Below are 15000 nucleotides of genomic sequence, written 5' to 3' on the forward strand. Positions count from 1 at the left end.
GCTTGAGAGAAATAAACACCAAGAGTGCGTGACAACTTTGCAGATGGCATGAGTATTATGGAAACACTTCGATGCATTCGATTCTTCTTCTTTTTCTTCTGTCTCTGCGTTCATGGGCTGTAACTCCCACGGACACTCGTGTCTTTCGAAGAGCATAGTGCGAGTATTTAACTACGTCAATTCTCATCGTAGGCCAACATTACACACACACACGGGGACACACACACACACACACGGGGACACACGGGGACACACACACACACACACACACACACATACACACACACACACGGGGACACACACACACACACACACACACACACGGGGACACACACACAAACACACACACACACGGCGCATACACACATACACACACACACACACACACACACACACACACACACACACACACACATACACGATCGCTCGAATGACATGTTTCCTGTTCAATACACGCACCAGAGGCCTAATCGGGGAAGAACCGGAAATCAATGAATGCAGTGTCACAGATCATCCTCAAAAACAAAGGAAAGGTCGATCAGCTCACATTCATCTATAACAGTCAATTCGATACAGCGACTGCGGTGATTATAATTTATTTTGTCGATGTAAAGCATAACCGAACACATTTTTTTTCAGTAAAGCTGGCATCAAAAGTAAAGGCACAGTAAGCCTCCCGTAAACCATCACAGATACGGTCAGGCTTTTACACACAGTACAAACACCCTTTCATTTAAACACTCACCGATTGAGAACATCCTAGGTGCCCTCCGTAAAGAGCGAACAATTTTCAAAGAATTTATTTTTGCGTGGTTTATCTTACCCCTGAGCCATCGCGAACCCGTGTGGTGTGATCCAGTTTCCCTTTTTCACAATGTAGTCGTCAGTTAGTCATTTGAATGCGACTCGATGTGAGCTTATCTACAATAGCACGTTTTTATGCACGAAACAAACGGCTTTGGTTCACAAGAACTCTAGCGATGGCTTTTGACTGTTGAGAGGAACGGCGATATGCATAAACCGTCGTCTGCTACGACCCTTGCGTGACCCTGCTTCCGGGCTTTTCTTTTTTCAAACTTTCACAACTTCGAATTGTACTGATCTTGTCTTGATGAAAAAAGAATTCTTTTGTAAGAATGTTTGTGTAACAAGCTGTCAATTTATTATTTAGATTTTAAAAGTTAGGTCTTGCGCAAAAACGCACCACGGTCCAAAAACATTCTGATAATCATCGATCCACGGCTATTACCAGTTTACATCGATAGAATGAGACCCGAAGGGAAGTAACTCATTTTTGACCTGAGTTCAGGATGGGTCCAAAAAGTGTTCGAGACAATCTGCAAAATTAAATCTTTAAAAATTGCTTGCTCTTTACGTAGGGCACCTAGGATGTTCCCGTTTGGTGAGCGTTCAAATGGAAGGGTGTTTGTACTGTGTGTAAAAGCCTGACAGTATCTGTGATGGTTTACGGGAGGCTTACTGTCCGGGCGTGATTTCCGGTATTGAATATTCATAACAGCCGTCCAGCAACAAAACGAGGCGCCATTGTTGTAGAGGAACAAGTCCACGAAAATAAATTCTTTGAAAATTTCTCACGCTCGACAGATAGCAGCCAGGATGTTCCCGTTCGGTGAGCGTTCAAATGGAAGTATGCTTGTACTGTATGTAGACGCTCCGAGCTCTGTGATGGTTTACGGGAGGCTTACTGTGCCTTTAAGGAAAGCTGGCGTAAAGATTTGAGAGAGAAAAAAATCAATTAAACAAATAAAAACTTCCTAAATGCAAATCAAAAGGAAAAGTTAATATCCAAAGTTCGGAAGCCAATAACGGCTTTGGCCGGTTCAGCGCTAAACTTTCCGTGTTGTACCTGTATTGCTTGAATTTGATTTACAACTGAAGTGTTAACGCAGTAGAGTGCAGGTCTACTTAATGAACGTGGAGCTGTGCGTATGTGTGTGTGTGTGTGTGTGTGTGTGTGTGTGTGTGTGTGTGTGTGTCTGTGTCTGTGTGTCTGTGTGTGTCTGTGTGAGTGCGTGCGTACGTGCGTGCGTGCAATCAGGACACACACACTGACACATCATAGACACAAAATGCAAACGACCTTGCTCTGACACAGTGACAGCGCAAGAAACCCCAGCATCAGAAACCTCGATTAACATAAACACGAGTAACAAAAAGGAAGAGGGAAAAACTCTGCTCACCCATGATTTATCACACTTACCGCACTGCATATTCCTCCCCGTTCTGGAGACGGAAGCTATCCCGAAATGTGTTATCGCTACCAACTGCGCTTCGGCCAAAGTCCTCACTGCAGGGGGGAAAGCAACGAATCCCGACGACACTGCGTCTCAATGACGCACACTTCCAATCACCCAAATTCGAAATATTAAATAATTTAAATCTCTAGAGAATATAACTCAAAGGTTTAAACCTAATTCTCCTTTATGAATTCACGAACGCACACTTTCAAGCACCAAAATTCGAAGTATGAAATTAATTTAATTTTCTAGAGGATATAACTCAGCGCGGGTTCAAACATGTTTCCCCTTTCGAATTCACGATCCTGAAACCACTGGAAATTAGCTTAAAATAGAAAGTAACAAGCGCTCTCGTTACTGAGAAAACAACCACTGCTAAGACAGTGAGCGAAGCGGTATTGTCACCGATCAGCCTAATAATACCACACACACAAAATCGAGGACACTTTTATTACGCTCAGCTCGTAATTGAAAATGTGAAGTCAAGCTCACTGTAGTAGTCATTACAGACATAATTATGTTCTAAATATAGATCCGTACCTTCACTGACTGCGTGCATTGTACCAGAACGCACAGTAAAAATCCTTCCTTTTACTTCTCAAAGTCTGGTACGAAACAGTTCGTGATGAGCTGAGTTATCTGTTGTGTGCGTGGAGAACGCAGTTGTAAGAGTGGAGGAGTGAGGGGGAAACGCCGGCACGATGCATGTTGTCATCTCAATGGTCTTTTTGGTTTCGAGAATATTCATTCGACTAGAGCAGGAAGTATTTAGAGTCGTCGCTGACAGGCACATGGTTGTCACACACAAGGCTTATATTAGGGCGACGGGCTTGTAATCATAACTTCAAATTAATGACTGCCACATTGAGTGTTTGGAGCTAAATATTTTTATTTCCTTCTATAGTGGGAAAACTATATAAAATCGTGAATCGAGATCTATGCGCGCGAAGGGTAATTTCAGATGCGTCACACCTCAGAAACTATCAGGAATAATCGTATATCTTTACAGAGGATTTGTTTTTTAACTCGCTCACTGACTCAGCAAACCAACCTCAAAGCTGTTCTCCGTATATACCTACCTGGGGGTCAACTTCTAGTAGGTGACCCCTACATTCACCTACCACTACTACTTCAAATGTACATTTATCTTCCTTCCACCCTATCACATATCAAATAAAACAAATGCGTTCTGTGTCTGTGTGATTTGTGTTTGTTTGTCGCATGTGTGTGGCATGAGCGTAGGGTCAATAAAACCTTTTAGCAACGGCCTTGCAAACACGCTTGGCTTTTCAGGGCGAATCAGTTCCCGAGCACATGGAGCAGCTTATTTTATTTTATCACGCGCGTATCTCCAGACTCGGGCTCAAGGCGCAGGGATCTATTTATGCGGTGTGAGATGGAATTGTTTACACAATACATCACGCATTCACATCGACCAGCAGATCGCAGCCATTTCGGCGCATATCCTACTTTTCACAGCCTATTATTCCAAGTCACACGGGTATTTTGGTGGACATTTTTTTTTTTATCTATGCCTATACAATTTTGCCAGGAAAGACCCTTTTGTCAATCGTGGGATCTTTAACGTGCACACCCCAATGTAGTGTACACGAAGGGACCTCGGTTTTTCGTCTCATCCGAAAGACTAGCACTTGAACCCACCACCTAGGTTAGGAAAGGGGGGAGAAAAATTAATTGCTAATTACGCCCTGACCCAGGGTCGAACTCTCAACCTCTCGCTTCCGAGCGCAAGTGCGTTACCACTCGGCCACCCAGTCCGTTACCACTCGGCCACCCAGTCCGTTACCACTCGGCCACCCAGTCCGTTACCACTCGGCCACGCTGGAAGTGTGTGTTCTTAGCTCTCCATCGGGCCTGCCAACCCTTGTCAAACATCAAGTCTAGCAATTTACATTTTGGGGGAAATGTTCAGCGAAGCAAATGGTGTTTTAGTGTTGCATTGTCCAAATGAATTTGTACTTTCACATTTCGGTCATTTTGCGCAAGAATATATTTTTTTTTTTAAATTACAGTGTACTTACACACAAAACAAAACATAACGGCCATTAGAGAGTGTCTGCAGTGCACTTTACGGGTACTACTTGTCTCCGAAAACCTCCGAAAACCCCGAAAACCCCCGAAAACCCTTGAAAACCCCATCTAGACTAACTATCTATCTTCAAAGTGAAGTATTAGACATGCCTGTGAAAAGTAAGCCTGATTCATGGTACATGCTCCCTTATATTTGTGTTGAGAGCCGGATTATCGACGAAATCGATGCAACAATTTCAATGCAAGGGAGGTAACTCTTGTTACTCGAACTGAAGCACAAGTATTGATGACGTCATGTGATTAGTGCTTCTGCTCCTTCGTAAATCCTCGCACAAACACAAAAATAAAGCCATGAACTGTGAAAGTTGCAAATATAAGTCATGATTGCAAACAGTCATGTAACTAAACACGATCTAAGGACGAATTTTCTTATTTCTGATGAGGTTTTCGGGGGTTTTCGGAGGTTTTCGGGGTTTTCGGGGTTTTTCGGAGACTTTCTTTCTTTCTTTATTTGGTGTTTGACGTCGTTTTCAACCATTCAAGGTTATATCGCGACGGGGAAAGGGGGGAGATGGGATAGGGGGAGATGGGATAGAGCCACTTGTTAATTGTTTCTTGTTCACAAAAGCACTAATCAAAAAATTGCTCCAGGGGCTTGCAACGTAGTACAAAAAATGACCTTACTGGGAGAATGCAAGTTTCCAGTACAAAGGACTTAACATTTCTTACATACGGCTTGACTAAAATCTTTACAAAAATTGACTATATTCTATACAAGAAACACTTAACAAGGGTAAAAGGAGAAACAGAACCGTTAGTCGCCTCTTACGACATGCTGGGTAGCATCGGGTAAATTCTTTCTCGTCCCAACCAATATGGGACTCCCCCTAACCCGCGGGTTTTTTTTCGGAGACAAGTAGTACTTTTCACAGTATGTACTGAAAGCGTAGCAGTTGACAGCTCTGTTCCATTGATCTCACTGTTCGAGTTGCCTTTAAAGGCCAACTCCGCCTCACTGGAGCTTTACACAACGATGACATCGTTTTACTAAAACAGCAATACTAACCTGACGGAACGCACTCGCAATAGCATTTAACAACATAGAATGACACTTGCAGATCACTCGAACGGCTATGTAGCACGCGTAAACCACACACCAGTTCTCATGGTTTACTCCCTACTTTGAAACTTTCAAAACTTCGAATTGTACTGACTTTGTCTTGATAATGAAGTTTTTGTTTCGTGTGTTAACAATATTTGTCTCACAAGCTGTCAATTTATTCTCCAGATTTTAAAACTTCGGTCAAGCTCCATAACGAGGCATTCACTGAAACCATACCTATACGTCCACGCGAAATAAACTCTTTGGAAAATGCTCGCTCTCCATGGAGAGCACCTAGGGTGTTTCCTGGCGGTGAGCGTTCAAACGAAAGGGGGTCTGGGCTGTATGTAAAAGCCTGGCGGTGTCTGTGATCAGAAACTGAGGGTTTACGGGAAGCGGAGTGGCCTTTAACCCCTTCACTGCCCACCCCGTATGTAATACGTGGTCATTTTCTGTTTATCGTACGCCCATAACCGTATCTCATACGTGGGATTTGTGTCAACAACATTTCAGGATATTTCTGAAAACTAAATGGGAGGTAACCACTGTCCAAGTACTTGTAGGGGTTCTAAACACAGTTCTTTCCCATAGACCATTCGGATAAGTTACTACCACTGTGGCAGTGAAGGGGTTAACTTGATGACAATAGAACAAATGACAAGACCCGATTTTCGCATGGCACAGCACACCACACTCTACCTATGAATAATGTCTTGTGGCTTTTAATAATTTGATTTATTGAGAAAAAAAAAGTCGCAACTCTGCTCAGGAAGCAGCTAGTCCCCTGTTTCTTACAGGCGAGAATTGGCGAGTGACGCGAGTTTGGCGAGGAAGTACCGTTTCTTGGGCAATTATCACCGCAAGGGGCGCTAGGATTCTCGCCGCGAACGCTAGGTAGCCTTGGGCTTGCTCGCTTGGCGAGAAAACATGGCGGCCGCACTGCTGCCAACCCAATTGGCTGTCAGTCCTTTTCGGTATCAACCAATAGTGTTTGATTCTTGCGTAGCTAGCCATCACACCGTTTCATATATATACACTCTCGCCTCCTAGCTCCGCGAGCGGCTAGCCGCAACTGAGAATATCTCGCCTGAAAGAAACACGCGTCAGGATGTTCATTTCAAGGGATGGTCTAGACGGGCGCAATGGCCATGTCAGAGTTCGTGGGTTATGGAAACACAAAAGTACCCAGCATGCTTCCCCCGTACGCGGCGTATGGCTGCCTAAATGGTGGGGTAAAAACGGCCATACACATAAAAGCCGTGGGAGTTTCAGCCCATGAACGCAGAAGAAGAAGAAAGAGACGAAGAAGAAGGGGTGAACTTATCCTAAGTAACAGCCAGGCCTGATCACAGATCATGAGCAGATCTGTTTCCATGGAAGGACAGTGCATTTAATCAAGCTTTACCGCGCAGGACTGTCCCCTGTTTCTTTCAGGAAAGCATTGCTTGCGGCTAGCCTCTCGCTATGCAAGGCAGCGAAAGTTTATTTGAAACGGTTTGATGGTTAGCTATGCAAGAATAAGATACCATTGGTTAATACCGAAAAGGTCGTCTGCACTAGTCGATAAACAGCGACCAACAGCCAATCGGATTGGCAGCTGTGCGGCTGCTATTTTCTTGCGCAGCAAGCACCAACACGGCCTGCTCGACTAACCTCGCCAAATCCTAGCGTTTCTCGCGGCGATGGAATTGCCCAAGAAACGCTACTTCCTCGCCCCACTCGCCAATTCTCGAGGCAAAGAAACGGGGGACAGATTTCAACCCCTCGTTGGATCGATGTCCCTTTCACCTGCCCACACCTTCCTCTGCAGCCTCTGTCGGCAGTCCATGTCAGGTCAGTCCTGCGTATGTCGCGTAAGTGTTATTAGCCACCGGTGCTCTGGCATGAGACGAGCAACGCTTTGGACATTGTTCTTCGTTAGCGAAGCCAAGCCAAGAAGTCACACGCTTCACCTTCCAGCTGCGCAATTGGGTCGTCCAGCAACGTAAACTTGTAAGAAAGTAAGGCATTTTTATGTTGTGATAGAAGAGCTGAGAGATAAATGTACACTCTTAATTTTAAGCCTGGAATTTTTGGGGCAACGTCTACTTCGCAAAGTCGACGTCACGAAGATCGCTGCACGAAACTTTGGCACTGATGTTTCGAATAAAAGAACTTCCGAGAAAACTTCGCAAAGTGAACTCTTGGCCCAAGTAAGGAAGGCCTTGATGTTAAGTTAATGAATGTGTACGTGTTATTACACCCCCGGTATAGGGGTGTGTATAGGTTTCGGTCGATGTGTTTGTTTGTTTGTGTGTTTGTTTGTTTGTGTTCGCATATAGATCTCAGGAATGAACGGACCGATCGTCACCAAACTTGGTGAACAGGTTCTATACATTCCTGAGACGGTCCTTACAAAAATTCGGACCAGTCAAACACACGGTTAGGGAGTTATTGGTGGATTAAAATTATACAAGGACTTATAGAGGCACATCTTAATGGTCAAAGGGAAATAACCATTCTCACTCAGTCACTGCCACCAACTGAGAAGGTTATTTCCCTTTTACGGGGGTGTTTTTCCTACCTCGGAGGAATTTCTTGTTTTAAGTAAAGTTGTTTCAAGAAAACACAGCACAAAATTAAAACAGCATCCCAAAGCACTATGTGCAAAACAAATGTAATTGCAAGTTTTACTATTTTGTAGTCAAAGTTGAAAACAAAAATGAAATAATAATACCAATATTCTTACTGCAGGTGCCAGGAAGGGTCTATATAACCATGGTAACGCGACCAGGCCACCTTTCACGCGCGGCTGTCCTGACTCTGTTCCTCATTTACTACTGTACTTCATGGTAAGTATACATGTACAACTTGTCTGCTCGTATATCACCTGGTACAGTGGAGCCCATTTATTTAAGCCGCCCCCTCCCACTCGTTAGGGCCCAAGTTTACTTCTTTTTTTTAAAGGGGGGGTTCACTGTGGTTCATGAGTTGTGCGGCATGTTTGTTTGTTTGTTTGTTTGTTTGTTTGCTTAACGCCCAGCCGACCACGAAGGGCCATATCAGGGCGGTGCTGCTTTGACATATAACGTGCGCCACACACAAGACAGAAGTCGCAGCACAGGCTTCGTGTCTCACCCAGTCATATTATTCTGACACCGGACCAGCCAGTCCTAGCACTAACCCCATAATGCCAGACGCCAGGCGGAGCAGCCACTAGATTGCCAATTTTAAAGTCTTAGGTATGACCCGGCCGGGGTTCGAACCCACGACCTCCCGATCACGGGGCGGACGCCTTACCACTAGGCCAACCGTGCCGTTCTTGTGCGGCATGTGCCTACCTGAGTGTGCCAACGTGTATGAGCGTGTTCAATGGCTACAAATTCAATGGTTACCATTGTTGTATTGGTATGAGAGTGACCCTGGCGTACGCATCAACTGGCTTATATCATTGCCACAATTTGCTGACTTAAGTGCCGCAACCTTGATAAATGACAACAGTAGGAACGTTTCTTGAAATTACTGGTTTTATGACGAGTTTTGGGATTGTTTTTAAATAAACTATATAGATCTTGTAACAGAACGTGTGTACGTTTGCGCGTGTGTGAGTCTGTGTCCAAAAACATGAGAGATAGTTTCTTTGCTTAAAGTGTTATTGTTGGGTTGTTTGTTTGTTTTTTCCTTCTTTGGGAGGGGGGGGGTGCAAAAGAAAGAGAACAACATAAGAAAGACAGGAGAAAATGAGAATCAAAAAGCAACACACACAAAAAGGCTGTTGCTTCTTTTCATCCAGTCCTGCTGCTGACGGTCGAAGCACAGTCGGGGGTCTGCATTTTCTTCGTGACTCCAGTTACGACCACCTGAAGGTCACCGACGATCCAGATGGCCTTGACCTCATTGCGACGACTGTCACGATGTGCACTCACCTGTGTTCTCTGCGCGCGTGGTGCACGAGCTTCTTCTACACCAAGAGCAGTGGCCTGTGCACTCTACACGCTACTGTGTTTATAGACCCGCCTGATGCCAGTGATTCTGTCGGCACCAGATACTACAGAAATGTCGTAGGTGAGACTGATTTTATTATTATTTATTATACGTGTAATATACACTATTCGTACGCATTTAAGTACCCATTCACTGGCAGACAGACAGACAGACACACACACACACACACACAGACGCACGCTCGCACGCACGCACACACACACACACACAAACACACACACACACACACACACACACACACGCACATTCTATAAACTGATAAAAACCGTTTCATCTCAGTTTTTGATTCTTCAAAGTTGAAGTAGCCTACACGAAGTGTGAGTGCGGGAGGGGGGGGGGTCATCATAAGGGTATCTTGGGCCACTTCTTCAACAACAAAAAGGGTACATTTGGAGGGTAAGGGTATTTTGGGTCACTTCTTCAGAAAAAAAGGTACATTTGCCAGATAAGAGGGTTGACCGTGGAGGGGGGGGGGGGGGGAGTTCATCATAAGGGTATTTTGGGTCTCTCCTTCAGAAAAAAGGGTACATTTGTCGGTTAAGGGGGGGGGGGGGGAAGGGGCTTCCGAAACCCACGTAATTCCCCTCAGATCCAACCCTGTGCAGAGTTATTTTCTCGATGTACCTATATCACAGGCTGGTGCCGTCCTCAGCTCATTGCGCTCTTGTACAGCCGCCAGGCGGAGATGTGTATGTACTTCGAGACTGATCCTGGCAAGCGAGCGGATTGGTCATCTGCTGTCGACGCATGCGCCAACATGGGAATGAGGCTAGCAAGCAACCTCACGCCACTAAGGATGGACGCTCTCATGAATATTACTAAGAGACCAAGTGAGTCAAATACACGCACGAACGCACGCACACATGCTCAAAAACGCACGCAAGATCGATCACGCATGTACACACACACACACACACAAACACACACACACACACGCACAACCACACACACACACAAACACACACACACACACACACACACACAAGGCTCTCTCTCAGTCCGGCGTTTTACTGTTTGTTTCAAGCGATGACAACTCCACTGTTCATTGGCCTGTATCGGGAGCAAGGAGCGGGCAACTACGACCTGCTTTGGCTGGACGGGCAAGCCGCCGACATGACAGCCCTGGGGCCCTACTGGGAGCCCAAGCAGCCCAACGGACAGGGGTCCCAGCAATGTATCCTCCACCTGACCAGCCCGGGCACTAACTGGCTAAATGACGTGCCTTGCGGCGACCCCCACGAGTTTGTGTGCGAGCTTGTGCGGCCATATTAACACAATGACTGAATGAACCAGTGTTGATGCGGGAGTTTGTGTGCTTTCTTTATTTATTTGGTGTTTAACGTCGTTTTCAACCACGAAGGTTATATCGCGACGGGGAAAGGGGAGAGATGGGATAGAGCCACTTGTCAATTGTTTCTTGTTCACAAAAGCACTAATCAAAAATTTGCTCCAGGCAGGGGCGGACGAGGGGGGGGGTGCACAGAGTGCAGGTGCACCCCCCTCCAGCAAACAAAAAACCAAAAAAATTTGGAAAGCTGATTCTATGACCATTTATAAGTTCAAATGGCACCAGATGGCACCATTTTGCTTCTTTGGGCAAAAACATTTTCCGGGGGAGAATGCCCCCGGACCCCCCTAGCAAATTCGGGCGCTTCGCGCCCATCAGATTCACTTTCGATTCAAAGTGCACCCCCCCTTACAAAGCAACTGATCCGCCCCTGCCAGGGGCTTGCAACGTAGTACAATGTATTACCTTACTGGGAGAATGCAAGTTTCCAGTACATCAATCAATCAATATGAGGCTTATATCGCGCGTATTCCGTGGGTACAGTTCTAAGCGCAGGGATTTATTTTTAATTTTTTTAATTTTTATTTTATGCAATTTATATCGCGCACATATTCAAGGCGCAGGGATTTATTTATGCCGTGTGAGATGGAAATTTTTGTACACGATACATCACGCATTCACATCGGTCAGCAGATCGCAGCCATTTCGGCGCATATCCTACTTTTCACGGCCTATTATTCCAAGTCACACGGATATTTTGGTGGACATTTTTATCTATGCCTTTATAATTTTGCCAACCAATATTCACACAAAACTTATTTTGATAGTTCTATCAGTTTGCGTCCACTCGTCAGGAAGCCGAGCGAATGGATTCATTCATTCAATTCAATTATTCATTCGCTCGGCTTCCTGACGAGTGGACGTAAACTGATAGAACTATCAAGATAAGTTTTGTGTGAATATTTGTTTGTCTGTTCATTTAAAAGACCGTTGGGTCGAAATATCTGTGAATGTATTGTTTTGTCAATAACAAACGTTCCAACAACCTACCTTTCTTGTTTTTTGATTCTGAATTTTGGAACGTTGGCAGTCTCTTGGTTTTTGGATTTGAATGAAACAGTGTTGATACGGGAGTTGGCAGTATCACGCGGGACAAGATGAACCAATACAAGAAAAAGGATGATGATGATGATGATGATGTTGATGATGATGATGATGATGATGATGATGATGATGATGATCATCATCATCATCATCATCATCATCATCATCATAAAGATGAGACGAAAAACCGAGGTCCCTTCGTGTACACTACATTGGGGTGTGCACGTTAAAGATCCCACGATTGACAAAAGGGTCTTTCCTGGCAAAATTGTATAGGCATAGATAAAAATGTCCATCAAATACCCGTGGGACTTGGAATAAAAGTAAAAAAATTCCATCTCACACGGCATTAAGTCTCAGGAAACATGAATACACGCATGCAGGAAAAAAAATGGGTAGCGCCGTATGTATGGCAGCTCGCTTTCCCCGGGGAGAAAGCAGCCTGAATTTCCATGAGGGTAACCTCACTGGACTGTAAATCTTATCCAATCCAATCCAATCCAATCCAATCCAATAATCATGATGAGAATGAGGATGAGGATGAGTATTTTTAGTAAGGAAACGTCGGCCCTTTCTCGCCATAGCTGATGAGGATGCATCCTGACCTCAGGTCAAAATGAGTTCGGCTCTTTCTCTCCCTGACGGGATGCCTTGGGTTTCCTTGTCTGGCGAGGAAATCGATTTTTTTTTTTTTACATACATCGTATTTAGATCTTTTTCGTAATGTGTTATGGATATAAGCAGATTCGCGATCGTGGATAATGATTTTTCATGGTGTTGTGTAATTTTTAAATTACAAAGGAATTGATATGACGTAAGACAGTTTCAAGCGAGCTATTTTTCGCGGCTGTATTTACTGTGCAAACAACTCTAAATATGGCAAAAGTGTCACGTGATAATCAACCGTTTGGTTTCGGCCCTCGCTGGAGCAGACGATTTTTTCTGACAGTGATGCAACCGTATATTACGGTCTCCTTCAAGCAGCAGTCCCAAAATTTCGACTTGTTTTGACCTCAGAACGATGTCTTTATCATAACTGTGAAGAACAGAACGGAGATCACTGTCGAAGTCGGCCAATCTGCAATCATTTTCGTCTCGCGAACACTGCTCAGGAACAACATATGGGAGATAACTCTGTATTCTTGTTTTGATAGATTCGCGTAAGACTTTAGCGTCCGGTCAGAGAGATAACTTGACTGGCGATAGCCGTGGAGCGATGATGATCAGAATGATGAGGATGAGGATGAGGATGATGGTGCTCAGTTATGGAAAGTTCCTTTCTTGCCAGAGCTCACGACGATTTACAACAAATTGAGTATGTGCATACAAACCGTATTAAGTGGAGAGAAAAAAGGGTATAATTATGTACAACAATAACAGAAACCATATTATACGGAGAGATCGACATAAAGTTGATAACCGGTTGGGGTAGAAAGTGACGTTATATGACGCGGCAGTGCGTACAATACATATACAGATGTACCAGATAAATGGTTTATGTGTAGGACCCAGGGACTATAGTAGAAAAAAAGTGTAACAGAGCGCTATACTTAATATACGATCAATGATTTAGTTTTGTTTGCTTTTGTATGACTTTGCTTGTTGTATAATTTATGTTCCTGGAGGCGAACATTTGTCATTTGAATGTCATTATCTTTGTTACGGCGACTAACGATCTCTAACAGCCCGAGCGGCATTTCTTTTTACGGGTAGGACCGTGATTATTAGGGTTTAACGTCCTCTTAGACCAACTGGTCTATATTGGGACAGGTATTGGTAATACGTTGAAGATATGGTGTGATACTTTGATTCGAACAAGCCCGCTGTGGCTGTCTTCTTCGACACACCAGCATTGGGTTTGTCTCGTCAAAGTATCGAAATACGATCATGATAATCAGAGACGAGAGATGATGCATGCGTGTCTTCGTGTTTTCCAAGCCCTGAGACTTTCGCTGTGAACGTGGGATCTTTTTCGTGCGCATGTGTGCACACGGGGGTGTTCGGACACCGAAGAGAGTCTGCACAAAGTTGACTCCGAGAAATAAATCTCTCGCCGAACGGGGGGATCGAACCCACGCTGATAGCGACCAACTGGCTACAAAGCCAGCGCGCAACCAACTGAGCTATACGTCCCCGCCCCTGGAAGGACCGTGCCTTTAAAGGACCATAGGGGCAAAAGGCTCAGCGCCGGAATGTGATGTTTACTCAACAACAACAAACGTTTCCGCTTCATTCATTCAACTTTAATTTAGTTTTCATTCATTGCTTCGTTGTCCCTGTGGTCGCGGCTACGTACGCACAAACATTCAATGAATTGCCATATTCACTGGGGAAGATACTCTGCTAGACTGGACAAGTCCATAGAATCACAGAACAGAGGTCGCCACGTTTCCAGTCGATTTCGCCGGCAGTTGAATGTGGAACCAATCCCCTCGTTTGTAAAACCCATTCGCGGGTTAATAAATAAAGAATGCCCCGTATTGGCAAAGTCGTTAGTTTTCATCGAAAAACGCGTGAAAAATTCAGGATGTACGGAACTTGCGCCTTTGAATATTTTATTCTCTTTGTTTGCTTTTTTTCCGTTGTTAATCGTGACTTTTTGTTGACGGAACTTTACCGTTTCGCTCAGTTTCACTTATTGTCTAGAACTGTTTTGGGGTTGGTGGCAGATCAGTGTTGACGATTCTCATACATGGCGTTGATGAAATACAAAGGCTATTCCAAAAAAGTTGCTCTTCTCCATTTAAAACGCGAGAAGTACTTTTTCATTTACGAAAAAAGCAACAACACTCAAACAAACAAACAAACAAACAAACAAACAAACAAACAAGCAGACAAACAAACAAACAAACAATGAAAAGGAAAACAAATCGGACTAACTCCTTCTGTCAGGTAATAAAGAATGCATTTCTATGAACACTTCAAGTATATATTTTGACATGATTGTGGGGCCCGGTAGCTCAGTTGGTAGAGCACTGGACTTGTGATCGAAAGGTCGCAGGTTCGAATTCGGGCCGGGACGGACACGAGTTAACTTTATGTGCAGACCCAGAGACGGAAGCCATGTCCCACCCCCGTGTCATCACAATGGCACGTAAAAGACCTTGGAGTCATTCTGCCATAAGTGCAGGTGGCTGAATACACCTAAACACGCAGACACCGGCCTGGGTAGCGCGACTCCGTTGCTGCTAGCTTTCCACTGGGAGGAAGCG

The 15000-nt window shown here is 44.6% G+C and overlaps 2 protein-coding genes across 3 annotated transcripts in view; one reads left to right on the top strand and one right to left on the bottom strand.

The window, feature by feature from the left end:
- Nucleotides 1-2983, bottom strand: part of LOC138963902 (toll-like receptor 2) — a 19766-nt gene extending 16783 nt beyond the window's left edge. The window contains exon 1 of one of the 2 annotated variants that reach the window (XM_070335754.1): nt 2799-2983. The gene's annotated coding sequence lies outside the window, so the exon portion shown is untranslated. Of the gene's footprint in view, nt 1-459; nt 1612-2798 lie in introns of those variants that run through there. The other variant, XM_070335753.1, reaches the window with a different exon arrangement.
- A 4111-nt stretch (nt 2984-7094) lies between these two features.
- LOC138963648 (uncharacterized) lies at nt 7095-10825 on the top strand. Its single transcript, XM_070335494.1, has 5 exons — nt 7095-7245; nt 8186-8243; nt 9185-9456; nt 10032-10226; nt 10421-10825. Exons 1-5 carry the CDS (start codon nt 7095-7097, stop codon nt 10666-10668), a joined length of 924 nt encoding a protein of 307 aa, XP_070191595.1. The 3' UTR covers nt 10669-10825.
- Nucleotides 10826-15000: the final 4175 nt, after the last annotated feature.

The sequence above is a fragment of the Littorina saxatilis genome, linkage group LG4 (genome assembly GCF_037325665.1).
Source record: "Littorina saxatilis isolate snail1 linkage group LG4, US_GU_Lsax_2.0, whole genome shotgun sequence".
In the NCBI taxonomy this organism is placed as follows: domain Eukaryota; kingdom Metazoa; phylum Mollusca; class Gastropoda; order Littorinimorpha; family Littorinidae; genus Littorina; species Littorina saxatilis.